Here is a 12,613-nt window from a genome sequence, read left to right as displayed (position 1 = left end):
AAAAATCTCAAAATTCATCCTAGCAGGCTGTATCAATGGCCTGCGACCCTTCGTTTTCCTCAGAAGATTATCACAGTAATGAACACATATGTTGTTTTCTGGTTTCCGTTCCATGCTTGTGTACTAATGACAAATAAGATACTTTTGAGATTGTAGTGCTACATTATCTTAATCTGCCTCTCCAATGGAGAGCTTATTGAATCATATAACTGCTGGATTTCAGCAAAACTCCAACATTAATTTAGCCAGAGGTCAAGTTAAGCTACTGCTTAACTGGAAGCTAAGCTACTGCTTTCTCAAGGTCTGGCCTCCTCTGGAGTAAAGCCTTTTTAACACGGGCTGGCTAACTTAAAGGAAGCAAGCTGTAGTTTTAACATAAGTTAACTGCTTTTTGTAAAACTCAAGGATTACTGTGTCTTGGCTTACCTAGTGATTTCTCCTTATGGCTTGCTGCCTCATTTAAAGCACAGAAGTCAGACACTACACCAGCAGAAATCTCTCTCAGGTGACACGTTTTTGTTCCCAAGTGTTGTTGCAGCACTGAGAAGCCTGCACGTCCTTGCTTGGACACCTTTAGTGTAGAACAGAGAGAAAAGACTCCTTACAGTTTGTGTTCTCTGTGCTTTTATGCCATATCTGCTCTCTGTTATAGGCTACAAGGCCCATAGTCTTAGCATCTACATCCCAACATGTTAGGATGGCATTTCAAGAGTTAAATATGCGTAATGACTTATATATAGTGTCCTGTGATATTTTTTGGAATTTCTTGAATACTAAACCAGCCTTTAAGGTCACTGCTAACCATTCTTGTTAGTCCATACAGACTCCCTGAAAGCGTGCTTTTCACATATGCTTATCTGTTTCTACAAATGACAGCATTTAAACTTGAGCAAAAAATCATGTGTAGCAATCAATACCCTACCTGCATGGGTGATAAAATCTGTCTCCTGTCCATCACCAGTCTTTACAATTGCACAAATACAAATGTTGGAAATGTGAGCGTATTAGGAGTACCAGCTATTTCTTTGCTAGTTGTAAATCATAACATTAAAAATTCGAAATCCATTGTGTGAGTGACTAGAGACAAGGCAGTTCAAATGCATATTGATGTATAAATGAGAAAAAAAGCCTCTCCTTGCTGTGCTTCTGTTTTCCTTCTTCTTCTATGAAAGCATCTGAGGAGATTTGCAGGCTGCATGGTGCTGGTGCTCAGCAGAACATTCCCCGTGGTTCTGGCTGCAGCACAATGGCTCAGCTCAATTTCCAGCAACTGCCAAGGCCACACAGCAACACCAGAAAACAAAAGCATAGACTTGACGGAAATGCCTGTATTACAAAAAGAAAATGAAAAACAAACCACAACCCCTCTGCAGTTGAAAGGAAGGATAAAACAAAACAACAAAAAAGGATGAGCTAACATGTAAGCTGCAGCAAATCAGAGGAAAAACTACCTCAAGGAAACATTTCAGGAGCAGAGGGGAGAGGAAATAAAAATCAAGGGAGGCAGATTCCAGCAGTGGAGGAACTAAATGTAGCTTCAGCTCAAATCTTTCCCAGAAATGCATAGTTCAAATGACTGAGAACAGGATGGAGCGATGTCATCAAGACAAAATTATGAAAGCCCTTCAATCCAATAAGCATTCATTAGATGTGGGGTGTATTCACTGTCATTTTATAATTCTGAACCGCATAAATATACCCTAATTATTAATTGCAATTGTTAGCAGCTTCATTTTAATTAGCTCGGGTGCTCTAAGAACAGAACTGATGTAACATTTAATTTTCTATTAGGCCAGTAATGTTTATTTATACAATGTAAATTTAAGTGCACTTGGAAGTGATTGAACACTTTCAGAAAAATTATACTTGGAGTAGGTATTTCACAGGAAACTTTAAAAATACAAAATTAAAAACTCCCCTCATTCTTTCCTGTCTCTTTTGCTGGGTGATATGAAAATGAAGGCAGGGTTGTTGAGAACTAATTACCTTTTATCCTTTTTTTTCAGTTAATGTGATCCTTTCTACTGTGGGGCTCAGCACTGGGTTTCTGCATCTGGTTGTCTATATGAATAAATGCTAATATTTTACCTCATCTATAGCAATTTTTATGGTATCAAAATAAGAAAAAAGTACCCTAGAACTGGGCTTGTCCAAGTTTTAGAAGAATACTTCTCTGAGCACCAGCAAAGGCTCAAAGGTTCTTGGAGCCAATCACTCAAACCAGTGCTTCCATTATTTGTCCAATCTGCTCTTTTATTGGCTGAAAAATTCAGCTCCTAAAACCTTTCATGAAGGTGACATTCTTTGCACTTTCTTCATCTGTCTAAATCTTTCTTAAAACATGGTGAATAGACTCAATATCAGTCCTCCGGAATGAGAAAAAGAGTGGAGTAGCTCTCCCATGTGCCTTACAAGCATGAGGATTGCCTCTCCTTGTGTTGTTTTGTGCTGTGATGACAGGTATTCCATCCTTTGTTTTTGTGCAATAGTGATTTCTAGAATATTTCCCAGGGGTAGGGGTTGGGGGGGAAGTCGACTTGACTGTATTTCCATTTGACATGTAGCTTTTCTTTTTTTAAAAAAATATGGATAAAAGTAATGGCCAGAATGTCAAAAACGTGTTCATGCTTTCTAGATGTTATAGAATTTGTGCACACCTCCATCCACGTATGTGGACTTTGATTACCCAAATCCTCCTCATTCTGGACGTGTCCGAAGGATTTTTAAGTAGCCAAACTAAGGTACTCAAGGGGAATTGTGCATGTATTTGCAAAATAAATTTGGTATTTTCCTGGTTTTGGTGGCAGTGGGCATCTTACTCCTTTTCAATCGAGTCTTCCAGAAAAATATACATGGCAGCAGTGGTACATCACACACAGATTAATTATTACTTAGTTGCTTTAGTCTCAAAAATTTGATTTTCCTTTTAAGAATAAGTTACACTGCAGAGTGTTTGCAGAAGGCATGCAGACAGCACAAGGAACCTCCATGGGTAAACACAGTTTCAGTACAAATTTGTTAAGTGCTTTTTCATTTTATGCACTTTGAGCCATAGTGTGTGACCTGCTTCACAACAGTGTTATTGTGTCGAAGTAAGAACAAAGTGGGACAGGGTGTGCCTGAGTTTTCAACAAATATTGCTCCAAAGCCTGTGAGAGACTGATACGGAAATAATTTTGTCTTAATATAGTTGATTTCTTGCTCTAGTGGGAGGGAAGCAGTCAGACCAAGCTTTGAACTTCTCAGACTTTTTTCCTTTTAGTTTCTTTGTGTGAATATATTTCATACAGATCTGCCTTTCATTTATTAAATAGAATATTTCAAACTTTGCTGCTTCTAAAGTTTCTCACAGACAGAATAATTCACTGCAGGACACGGCTCTCTATCCTGTAAAAAGTAAGTTCTACCAGTTTTATATAACTAATGGTCAATCTCAAGCCTTTCAGTTTCTGACTTAGTTTAACTTCTAAGCCCCTGATGTTGGAAGCTCTATTCTGCAGCTTGGTTTAGCATGAAACGTTGCTGCTTGCTTTTGCAGATCCGAAATGTGGCAGCCAACCTCTGTGTGGACAGTAAACATGGAGCCACGGGGACTGAGCTGAGGCTGGACATCTGCGTGAAGGACGGCTCGGAACGGACGTGGTCACACGAACAGGTATTTTATCGACAGAAAGAGAAATGCAGTGTAAACTTGTTGCCTCTCTTTTCCAGTTTCTAAATATTTCTCTGAGTGCTTCTCCTTTCCCTAAGACAAAGCAGGGTGTAGAAATAATTTGTGGGTGACTGCTGACCTTAATGGCTTTTACAAAGTGCTCTTTAACGTAATCTTAGAAATTCCAGCCACCCCCTGGGCTGTATGTTCTTCTTGATTTCCAAAAGGTATTGCATTGACAAAAGAGCTTTTGAGTGCCCCATTATACCCTGCTGTGTCATGAAAATATGTTGATTTTGGTTCTGTTACCTGAAAATATTTTAAATATAGTACTTAGGCTTGTAAAGCTCTAGTGGTTGTCTGCTTCTATGCTTCCATCTCAGTAAGCTGTTATATTTTAAAATAATGTGAAGTATACGCAAGACAAACGGGTAAAAGCTAGAAAGAAAGAGTTTCACAAAGACAAGGGATGATAAAGACTCAAAAAAAAAGCTTTTATCTAGGTTGGTGAGGTAGAAAAAAGATGAGCTCTTGGGAGTACAGAGGAAAAGAGCTCTGATTTGTACAGATTGTGGCTGTGAGTGCCTTAGGAAAAGGGATCATGACCCACAGGCTGTGGGTCTGGCCAGCATGAGCAAAGAGAATCCAGATGACAAGTGCAACCTAACCATTTATTAGCAATTTTGGTGAATGTGCCTTTCACAGGGCAAGGTCTCAGATTAGAAAAAATCCCCAAAGCTGAGGAGAAAAATTGACCTGGCAGTCGAACATGGCATTTTGTAAAAACTTAAATGCTCAGGAGACAGGAGTTCTGAGGGGTATTTGAAGTGCTGAGGTCAAAAATCATTCTCTAAGGATACTGAGAAATGCAGGGAGAAAGACGCAAGTGAATGAAAGGGAGAAACTGAAGGATGATCACAATGTAGGTAAGTGCCAACATGGGAAAAAGAAAGTTGCTGAAAGAAAGCTTATTCACATAGCTACCAAACATGAAGCACAGTGATAGGATGCCAAAACTAGATAAATATCATCAGGTTTTGTTTATGAAAGACATCCAGTAAGTGAAGGAGGTTATGTGGTCCAGACCGGATCATCACAGTGGTCTCTCTGGCTTTAAAATCTGCAGCCTTGAAGAGCTCCAAACCCTTCTTTAGAAAGGAGGAAGTCCTGAAGCTGTCACAGATGAGGAAAAAGAAGGGAGCGGGGAAAAATAGATGAAAAGGTGAGAGAAGGAAAAAAGAAAAAAAAAAGCAGGGAAAACATAAAAAAAAGGAGGCTTAAAAAAGGAGTAAGTTCTTGTGAGGAGGGTGAAGTGACATAACAGGAGAAGGAGGTTGGGGAGGAATCCATGCTTCAGTGCACTCCAGTGCATTGCTATGTTTGGGATTAGACCCGGTGTAAAGGTCTCATTCTGCATTAATGATGAAAAGGAACTTAATTAATTACAGCATGGTTAAGCTAGCACGAAAGGAGTTCAACCAGCCAGCTCCTCAGGGCACAGAACCCGGAAGCCTAAAGCACATCCATGCTCGACGTGTGCTCCAGGGACAAGCATGAGTTCCTTCTGCCGGGCTGGTGGGGAACAGCGCGCCCCTTGTCCCTGTGGGAGCGCCCGGGAAGCACAGCCCGGGAACCCCCCGCTCCCACCGGAGCGGTGGCTCTGGGGCAGCTCAGCCGAGACCCCAGCCAAACCCTTTCCGCCCGTTTGCCGAACACCTCGGGGATTTCTCAGGGTTGGTGGGAATGAATGGTGTTCCTTGCCGGGCCTCGCTCCTGCGGCTGCCGCGGGGGAGGGCGAAGCGGCCAGCAGGGGGCAGCGCTGCACCGGCGGAGCGCGCGGTGCCCCGGCCGCAGTTGCGTCAGCCGGCGACTATCGCGATATTTAACCCCCAGAGCAACGTATTCCTTTTGTCTCGATTCGTTTGTTGTTTGTTTGTTTAGTTGGGGGAGGAGGTGTTCGCGGGAGCCAGCACTACATTCAAACGTTGTTCGTCCCACTGGTAGGAACACAGTTACGGATGGTTTGTCCACCTGTCAATCAAAATCCTAGAAATCATGCGAGAAATGTTAAAGAATCTTTAGATGATAGGGTAATAAATAAAATTATAATTTCTTTTTATATGTAAATAATATGTATAAATATTATTAAATTTATTATTGTAAGTACGTATTGTAATAAATAAATGTAACTTCGTATTCTCCTAGAAAGGAACTTCATTTTCTAAAACCTCTTTTTAGAGGAAAGGTGTTTTTTGTGTCTTATTTTACCAGATAGGGACCTGGTCTAATGTCTACTGCTGTATTGCTGGGCAACTTCTCATTTGCATAATTTTACTAGTGGTAATGCTCTGTAGGTTTCTGGAATAGATTAGAAACAAAGAGAAAGTAATTTTACTCAAGTATTCAGACTCCTGGTATGAGACACATTCATCTAGATTGTAGATTTCAAGGGTGTGTTTGTGCAAGGTACAGATTTTGAAGATACCATTTGACAAATGAAAGAATTACAGAATCTTTAAAAGATGAAACAAATGAGGTAGTAGTCCTGGCTTAAACTCAGAATTTCTATCCCATAGGAGATTACAGTATATGCAAGATATTTCATCCAGAGGAGAACTTTCAGTTATCCTCTAGAAAATAAATTCTGAAAAATTTTAATTTTAGGAGATCAAAACATTTTGGGTGATTCAGGGCTTGGGGGATTTTTTCAGAAACATGATAGCATCTTTCTCCCCCTTTTTGTTGAGATTTCCCTCAGCTCACAGTGGAGACACTGTGAGCACTGTGTTGGCACCTGGGCTTCCACTACTCCAGCCATAGCCAACACCTGTAGCCTCCCAGGAACCTTCAGGGCAAAATCTGAAGTTCCAATTCGGCAAGCAAAATCCATCTTTATGTCGGTGGCAGTTGCTAGAAGTGAAAAAAAAAATCCCACAAAACCGTGTTTTAGGTTGGTATATTTTGATGGAAATTCATTGTCTCGCTTAGAGAGCAAGCCATTCTCTCCACTCAATCCTGAAGGCTGCCCTGTCAGGAACATTATCTGTAGCACATGTAAGACCACAGTCTAATGAAACGCTCCCAAGGAGAAGGGATGTGATCATCCACTTACACCATGGTAAGCTGTGAAGTTCAACTTTGTTAAAGAGTGTTTGGGAACAACTGCTGAAACCTGATCAACCCTTAGAGAGCTCCTCTTTGTTGTTTATATCTTCTTGAGTTTTTTGACTACATGATTTCAACATATGCCAGTGGAAACTATCAGTATTAATGAAAATACTAAACAATTTATTATAATAATTCAGATAGCGTGGATTGACACTGGAGATGGTCTTGTAAATTCTGGTATGAATTTATCTGGAGTTCAGTGGCAAAACACAGTAGCTTGATGTGCTCAGTACAGCAGATGTCAGTGCTGGTGCTAGATGAGAGATATAATCCTTTGTGCCACTTGATTCATGTTGTATTACAAGGGCAGGAATTAAAAGCTGACAGTCTCAGCAGCCGTGCTGGGAGTGCACAGCTGTTTAGCAGCCCCCAGGAGAAGAAGGAGACTTTCGAGCCCAGGGCTGTATAAGTCCCAGTGGTCAAACAGCAGACAAAAGGTTCATGGGACAGTTGCAGGCTTTCTGGTGAACAGGAGAAGGATGGGAAGCGAGGATGAATGTCGCTGTGGTTTCTGGAAACTTCCCCAGAATTAAAAAAGAGAGGGGGAAAGAAAGGGGCAGGAGGATGTCGCAGCATGGTGTTCTTCCACCTCTGTCTTTCCAGAGCTAACTTCTGGCTTCAGGGGAAACTGGGACTCTGCTGGGCTGATCAGCTAGCAGCAAAGGAAGATGACAGCCATCCACTCCCTCTTTCCAACTCCCCCAGCCTGAGCAGGCAGTAGGTGGACAGATATCATCCCTAACACAGCCCAGCAAATAGCCATTCAGCCTGCCCAGCTCTTTCTTCTCAACTTGGAGGTACAGTTCAAGTCAGAACCCACTTCTGAACGTGACATTTCATCTCTGGGTGGGGCACGAGTCCACTCAAGTCTAATGCTGTAGTCAAAGCACAATGCCAGCTGACAGACCCCAGCCTGGCAGTGAGTAACTGAACAACATGGTCAGACTGGAAAGCATTAATGATGTCAAAAAGGCCTTTGTCCTATAGATGTCCCAACCCAATAGCTGTATCAGGAAATCATTTTTCAGGCTAATTAGAAATGAAGGTGGAAAACTTTATTTTCCCCAGTTACTGCATGACAGGGCTAGGCTGCATGGAAAGCTAAAGCATGAGGGCTGAGGGGTTGCTTGGTTGCAAATGCAGGAGACAGGACCATGTTTTATGGGCTTTGTGGTATGAGAGAAGGTAGAGGAGGAGAATGAGCATCTGCTAAGCCGGGAGAGAGGGTTTCTTGGGTTCAGCAAGGAACAGCAGCCCCACAGGTTGTAGGTGAAGAACCAGCCTGCTGTTTGTTTAATCTTGTATCTGGAAATTTAGGTGCAGCCTTGTTTCAAATCAACAAGCAGACAGGAATGAATGAAGGGGTACAACAGGATTCATGCATTTCTCATAAAATCAGACACAGGTGGTTCTTAACAGCTTAGGTCAAGGGAACAACAAAATCCAAAGTGACAAGTGGTGGCAAAGCAGAGCACTATGTACTCAGGACTTCTTCTAATAGCATGTAGCATTGTTGAGCATTATGCAGAGGACAGAATTTTTACATCGGCCAGATTTAATGTTAACTAGAAAGAATTTGCTATACAATGGAGGATAGCACATAACAATGAGATTAGAAGGACTGTAGGCCTTCAAATTTTATCTGTAAGTACCAGATTTTAATATTAATTGGGTGTATAGAGAAGTATAACCTTTTTTTCTGAACAATTTTATTCTGTTGTCACTCCTAGTCCTAAAACTGTGCTTCTGAACCAACAGGTTGATTTTACAATGGTATCACTAGGGCGAAGATGTATTTGTTGATTTAAAAACAAAACTGTTTTACAAAACTGGAGGCTAAGGAGGAAAAAGCAGCTGTGCTAGTCTAAATGTCGAGATCTAGTATTACACAGATCCTGGTTTTCAGTGAAAGAGAATAAAATCATCCATCTGTAACCACATCTTGAATGTCAAACAGGACACAGCCCTCACCATCTTCAGAAGCCACACAGGAGTGGAAAGGGCAAAGGGATACCCTGGATCAGTATGATCTGATTTAAAAGCCATCTTGCATTCTTTTTGGTGTACTAATGCATTCAGTGGGGTAGGAGTCCTTAGGCCAAGGTCCAGTGAGCAGGAGGAATTGGCCCCTTGGCTCACCAGTCATGCAAGGAATGAGAAATTTGGAGACCTACCCACTGGGAAAGATGAGGAAGGTCCTGCAAGAGGATCTCTCTCTTGTAGCAGTGATGAGAGTGAGAATATCACAGAGCCACTGTTGCATGCCATTCTTCTACATATTTGTTATTCATCACTTTGAGCTCTAGCTTTATTACTCAGCGGGAGATAGGTAAGGGTAAGAGAAAGGAAATGGCTTTTGTTGGTATTTTCCTTAAAGGAAAATAATATCAGGCTTCTCTTTTTCTAAAAAAGCAGCAGCATAGCTTTTTTCCGTACCAAATATTACTTCTCATGTTGCTTGTGAAATGATGTTATCTTTGTAGGAAGTCCATGATGCTGTTTCCAAGAAACATGAAAAAGGGTGGAAAAAGACTTAACCTTTTAAAAAGCAGGAAATGGTTTGGAAATGAAGTTAAAGCTGTCCACTGCATTTTACTGCAGATAAATGAAAAGTGCACTCTGGGGAAAAGAAGAAATAATCAGGACACAGGGGCAGACTGAGAAAGTACTGTCTAGAAAACCTGTAATACAGAACCAAATAGGGAGTGACAGCAGCTAACAGAGAGAGCAAGGGCTTACAGTGAGACACAGAAAAAAAAAAAAAGGCAAATATTCAGATATATGCTTGTATTTTGTGCCTGCAGACCAAGGGAAACAGTAGCACCTCTCAAATGTGGCGTTTGAAGGCTGGTACAGCATTGAAGATGAGTGTTTTTAAAAGCTGTATCTCTTCTGAAAATCATGGAAAGAAAATAGCTATTGCAATGAAAAGGTTAAAATCTGGGAAATGCAGCCAAAGTATTCAGGATCAGACCCATACAACACCAAGCTTCAGTTTGTAGGTACTGGTTCTATCAGGGAATATTCTCACCATGGGGAGCAGGGTGGTAGAACCAAAATGACCCCAAGATGAGGTGGCTGCGGTGCTGGAGGTGATCGGAGCACGGCATGTGGAGCTGCTTCTCCCATTAAGCAGCCTGAGTGCAGTTCCTCATGAACTGTCTGTCACAGGTAAACAGTTTCCACTGGCAAATTTTTCTCATTTAAAGAGTGCTTCACTTCCTCAATGTTATGTTTCCATTTACACTGTGGAAAATGAAAAGTCATGGAGAAAGCCAAAGAATAGCACTGACACTGGGGGAAAAAAAAAAAAAAAAAAAAAAAAAACATCACAGCTTTCAGCAGGGCTTCTAGGTAGCAATTTACAACCTGCAACCTGTTTTCTGCAAGGATTGGTCAATGGGAAAGGAAAATGCACTCTGCGTCTTTAAATTCGGTGCTGTCAGACCTGTCACCTTCATCTGATGGCTGAAAGACTGCAGTGTCACAGCATCATTTCAGACAGCTGGTGCCTGATTGAGAAGGATTTCTCTGTTAACTGTGAGCGTCCACAATTCCTCCCAGGCACTGAGAAAATGGCCTTTAACAAGCTGCTCACAGGTTTTGCAGTAGAAAGATGAAGATTGTTTCATATGTGTTGTCTGTGGGGAAAAAAAGACAGTCAAGAGAGGATATGCTAACAGTGTCACATATAAACAGAAGGAAACTGTTCATTAAACATGGGAAAGATGCTGTGATAGGAAGATCTCTCTCACTAGCTTCTGCAGACCCAAATGAGAGCTAGAGAAAAGTCACTAGCAGAGGATTTCTGAGCCCTATGTAGCCGTAGTCCTAGTGCGTACAAGTGCTGCTTTAACTGGGGTAACCAAAGGCTTTAGGACAGGGCACCCCCTGTTCTTTCTGCAGAACTGTGTTGCCAGAGATGTTTTTCTTCCCTGCCATAAGGATTGTGCCTTCCCAGGGTGTGTTCCACATCGCTGGTGATGCACTTTAATTAAGGCAGTTGGCATCACTGAATTGTACACAGGCAGGATCTTGTTTAACCAGCAGCTGGGATGTGTAGAGTAGGGAAACATGCGTCAAGCTTTGTGTGTGGTTTTAAACATTTTCCACTAGTAATGCATCATTTTATTGCCTGATTGTTTTCCTAGCTCTTCACCTTTGGTTGGAGAGAAGACATCCGCCCCGGGGAGCCGCTTCACACCAGGAAGTTCTGCTTCGATGCCGTTTCGCACAGCAGCCCTGTCACACTGTACGACTGTCATGGGATGAAGGGAAACCAGCACTGGAGATATAGGAAGGTTGGAGTCACTCTGGGGCATCTCAGAGGTCCACTTTGTCTTGAACCTCTATTCAATTTAGTGCAAGCTTGTGTTTTCCCATCAGAGAAGTTTTATCCCGCCTTATTCTAATTTAATGTTGTGGTAGTCTCTCTAGAGTACGTTCCTTTTGAGCATTCAGCTATTTAGGTCAAATTTAAATGAAAATGGATCTGATCCAGCTCAGAGAGTGTCTGTGTTGGATCTGTTCCCTGAAAGGTGTTTTACCATTCTGGCACTTAAAGATGCTTGTGTCATTTTAACAGAGGCACTGTTGGAAATACTTTCATCCAATGTGACAGCAGCAAGAAATGCTGCTCTTGAATTAAATACTATTATTTTACTGTACTTTAATGATTAAAACTAGCAGAAAAATCTCCCTAAAAACAAGCAAACAAAAAACCAAACAACACTAACATTAAAAGCGCTGCTGTAGGCCCAAAGAAGGCAGGAGTATATAAACTCAACATAAGCAGCTTGGACAGTACTTTGATCAGCTAAGTTTTAGCCTGTTTTTATAAATCACTGAAAACAGGAGGTCAAGCTATTAATAGAAACCGTCAGAGCCTCATTTAGGGCAGAAAGTTTTGGTAATGCTACCAAGTTGTTGTTGTCAGTTTTTTTAAAAGGTTAATCAGCAAGTTGCCTTGATCAAAGATTTCACTAATAAAATATGTATTCCATGCAGGATAGGCACATATAAATATCTCTGAAGTGCTGAGGCTTCCTCTCACGCATCCTTCACTTTTCTGTGACCACTGTGCCTTGCCCACCACCTTGCTTACGATGAGGCCAAAGTGCCGGGAATTTGACTTCAACAGATAAACCTCAATACTGCTTTTTAGTTTGAAATTATGTATAGCAGAAAACTAATTCAAAACCATTAAAAATAGATTTGCCCTGACCCTTTTTCCTGAGTACCTACTTATTACCCTGTGCCTTTTTTGCCTACTTATATTGCAATTGAAGATCCACCACATGGTTTTCCTGAACTGTAATCCCCTTGAAGCTGAGGTATTACCTGTAATAAAAATTAGAATGTGTGGACCAGATATTTAGAGGACATAAATTGTCATGGCTGTATTGCTGCATATCTGGCTTTATGATGCCATAATAATACCTTCTTGCTTCAAAACTCTTCTGATTTATCTTTTTGCCTACCCCAGCTGCAAGAAAGAAGCGTTCATACCTTTAGCACTTCATTGGTGCTTAATGTAGCCAGTTCATAAGACAAAATGCAGTTCTGGAGCTGCCCTGTATAAGGCTCGTCACCTTTGATGTGGACAGAATACAGCAGATAACTGAGAAAAAATGGAGAAAAAAAAAAAAACAAAAAACAAAAAACAACACAGTGCGAGTTCTATTAAATCTGCTGCACAGCTTCATTTTTCATTTCTGGAAGGCTGACAGGGCTCATATAAAAATTCTTAATGCAAGGCAGGCATTTCCATCTCAGCAAGAAACACCACAAAAT

The 12,613-nt window shown here is 41.3% G+C and overlaps 1 protein-coding gene across 2 annotated transcripts in view; it reads left to right on the top strand.

Annotated features, from left to right (window-relative positions):
- GALNTL6 (polypeptide N-acetylgalactosaminyltransferase like 6) overlaps window positions 1–12,613 on the top strand; it is a 456,378-nt gene that overhangs the window by 429,822 nt on the left and 13,943 nt on the right. For both annotated transcript variants that reach the window (XM_071807705.1, XM_065837689.2), the window contains 2 exons: window positions 3,539–3,655; window positions 10,972–11,121. In XM_071807705.1, the coding sequence (XP_071663806.1) occupies window positions 3,539–3,655; window positions 10,972–11,121 (267 nt within the window). The remainder of the gene's footprint in view (window positions 1–3,538; window positions 3,656–10,971; window positions 11,122–12,613) is intronic.

This window comes from Patagioenas fasciata, chromosome 4 (assembly GCF_037038585.1).
Source record: "Patagioenas fasciata isolate bPatFas1 chromosome 4, bPatFas1.hap1, whole genome shotgun sequence".
In the NCBI taxonomy this organism is placed as follows: Eukaryota; Metazoa; Chordata; class Aves; order Columbiformes; family Columbidae; genus Patagioenas; species Patagioenas fasciata.
This window is presented reverse-complemented; position numbering and strand designations above follow the sequence as displayed.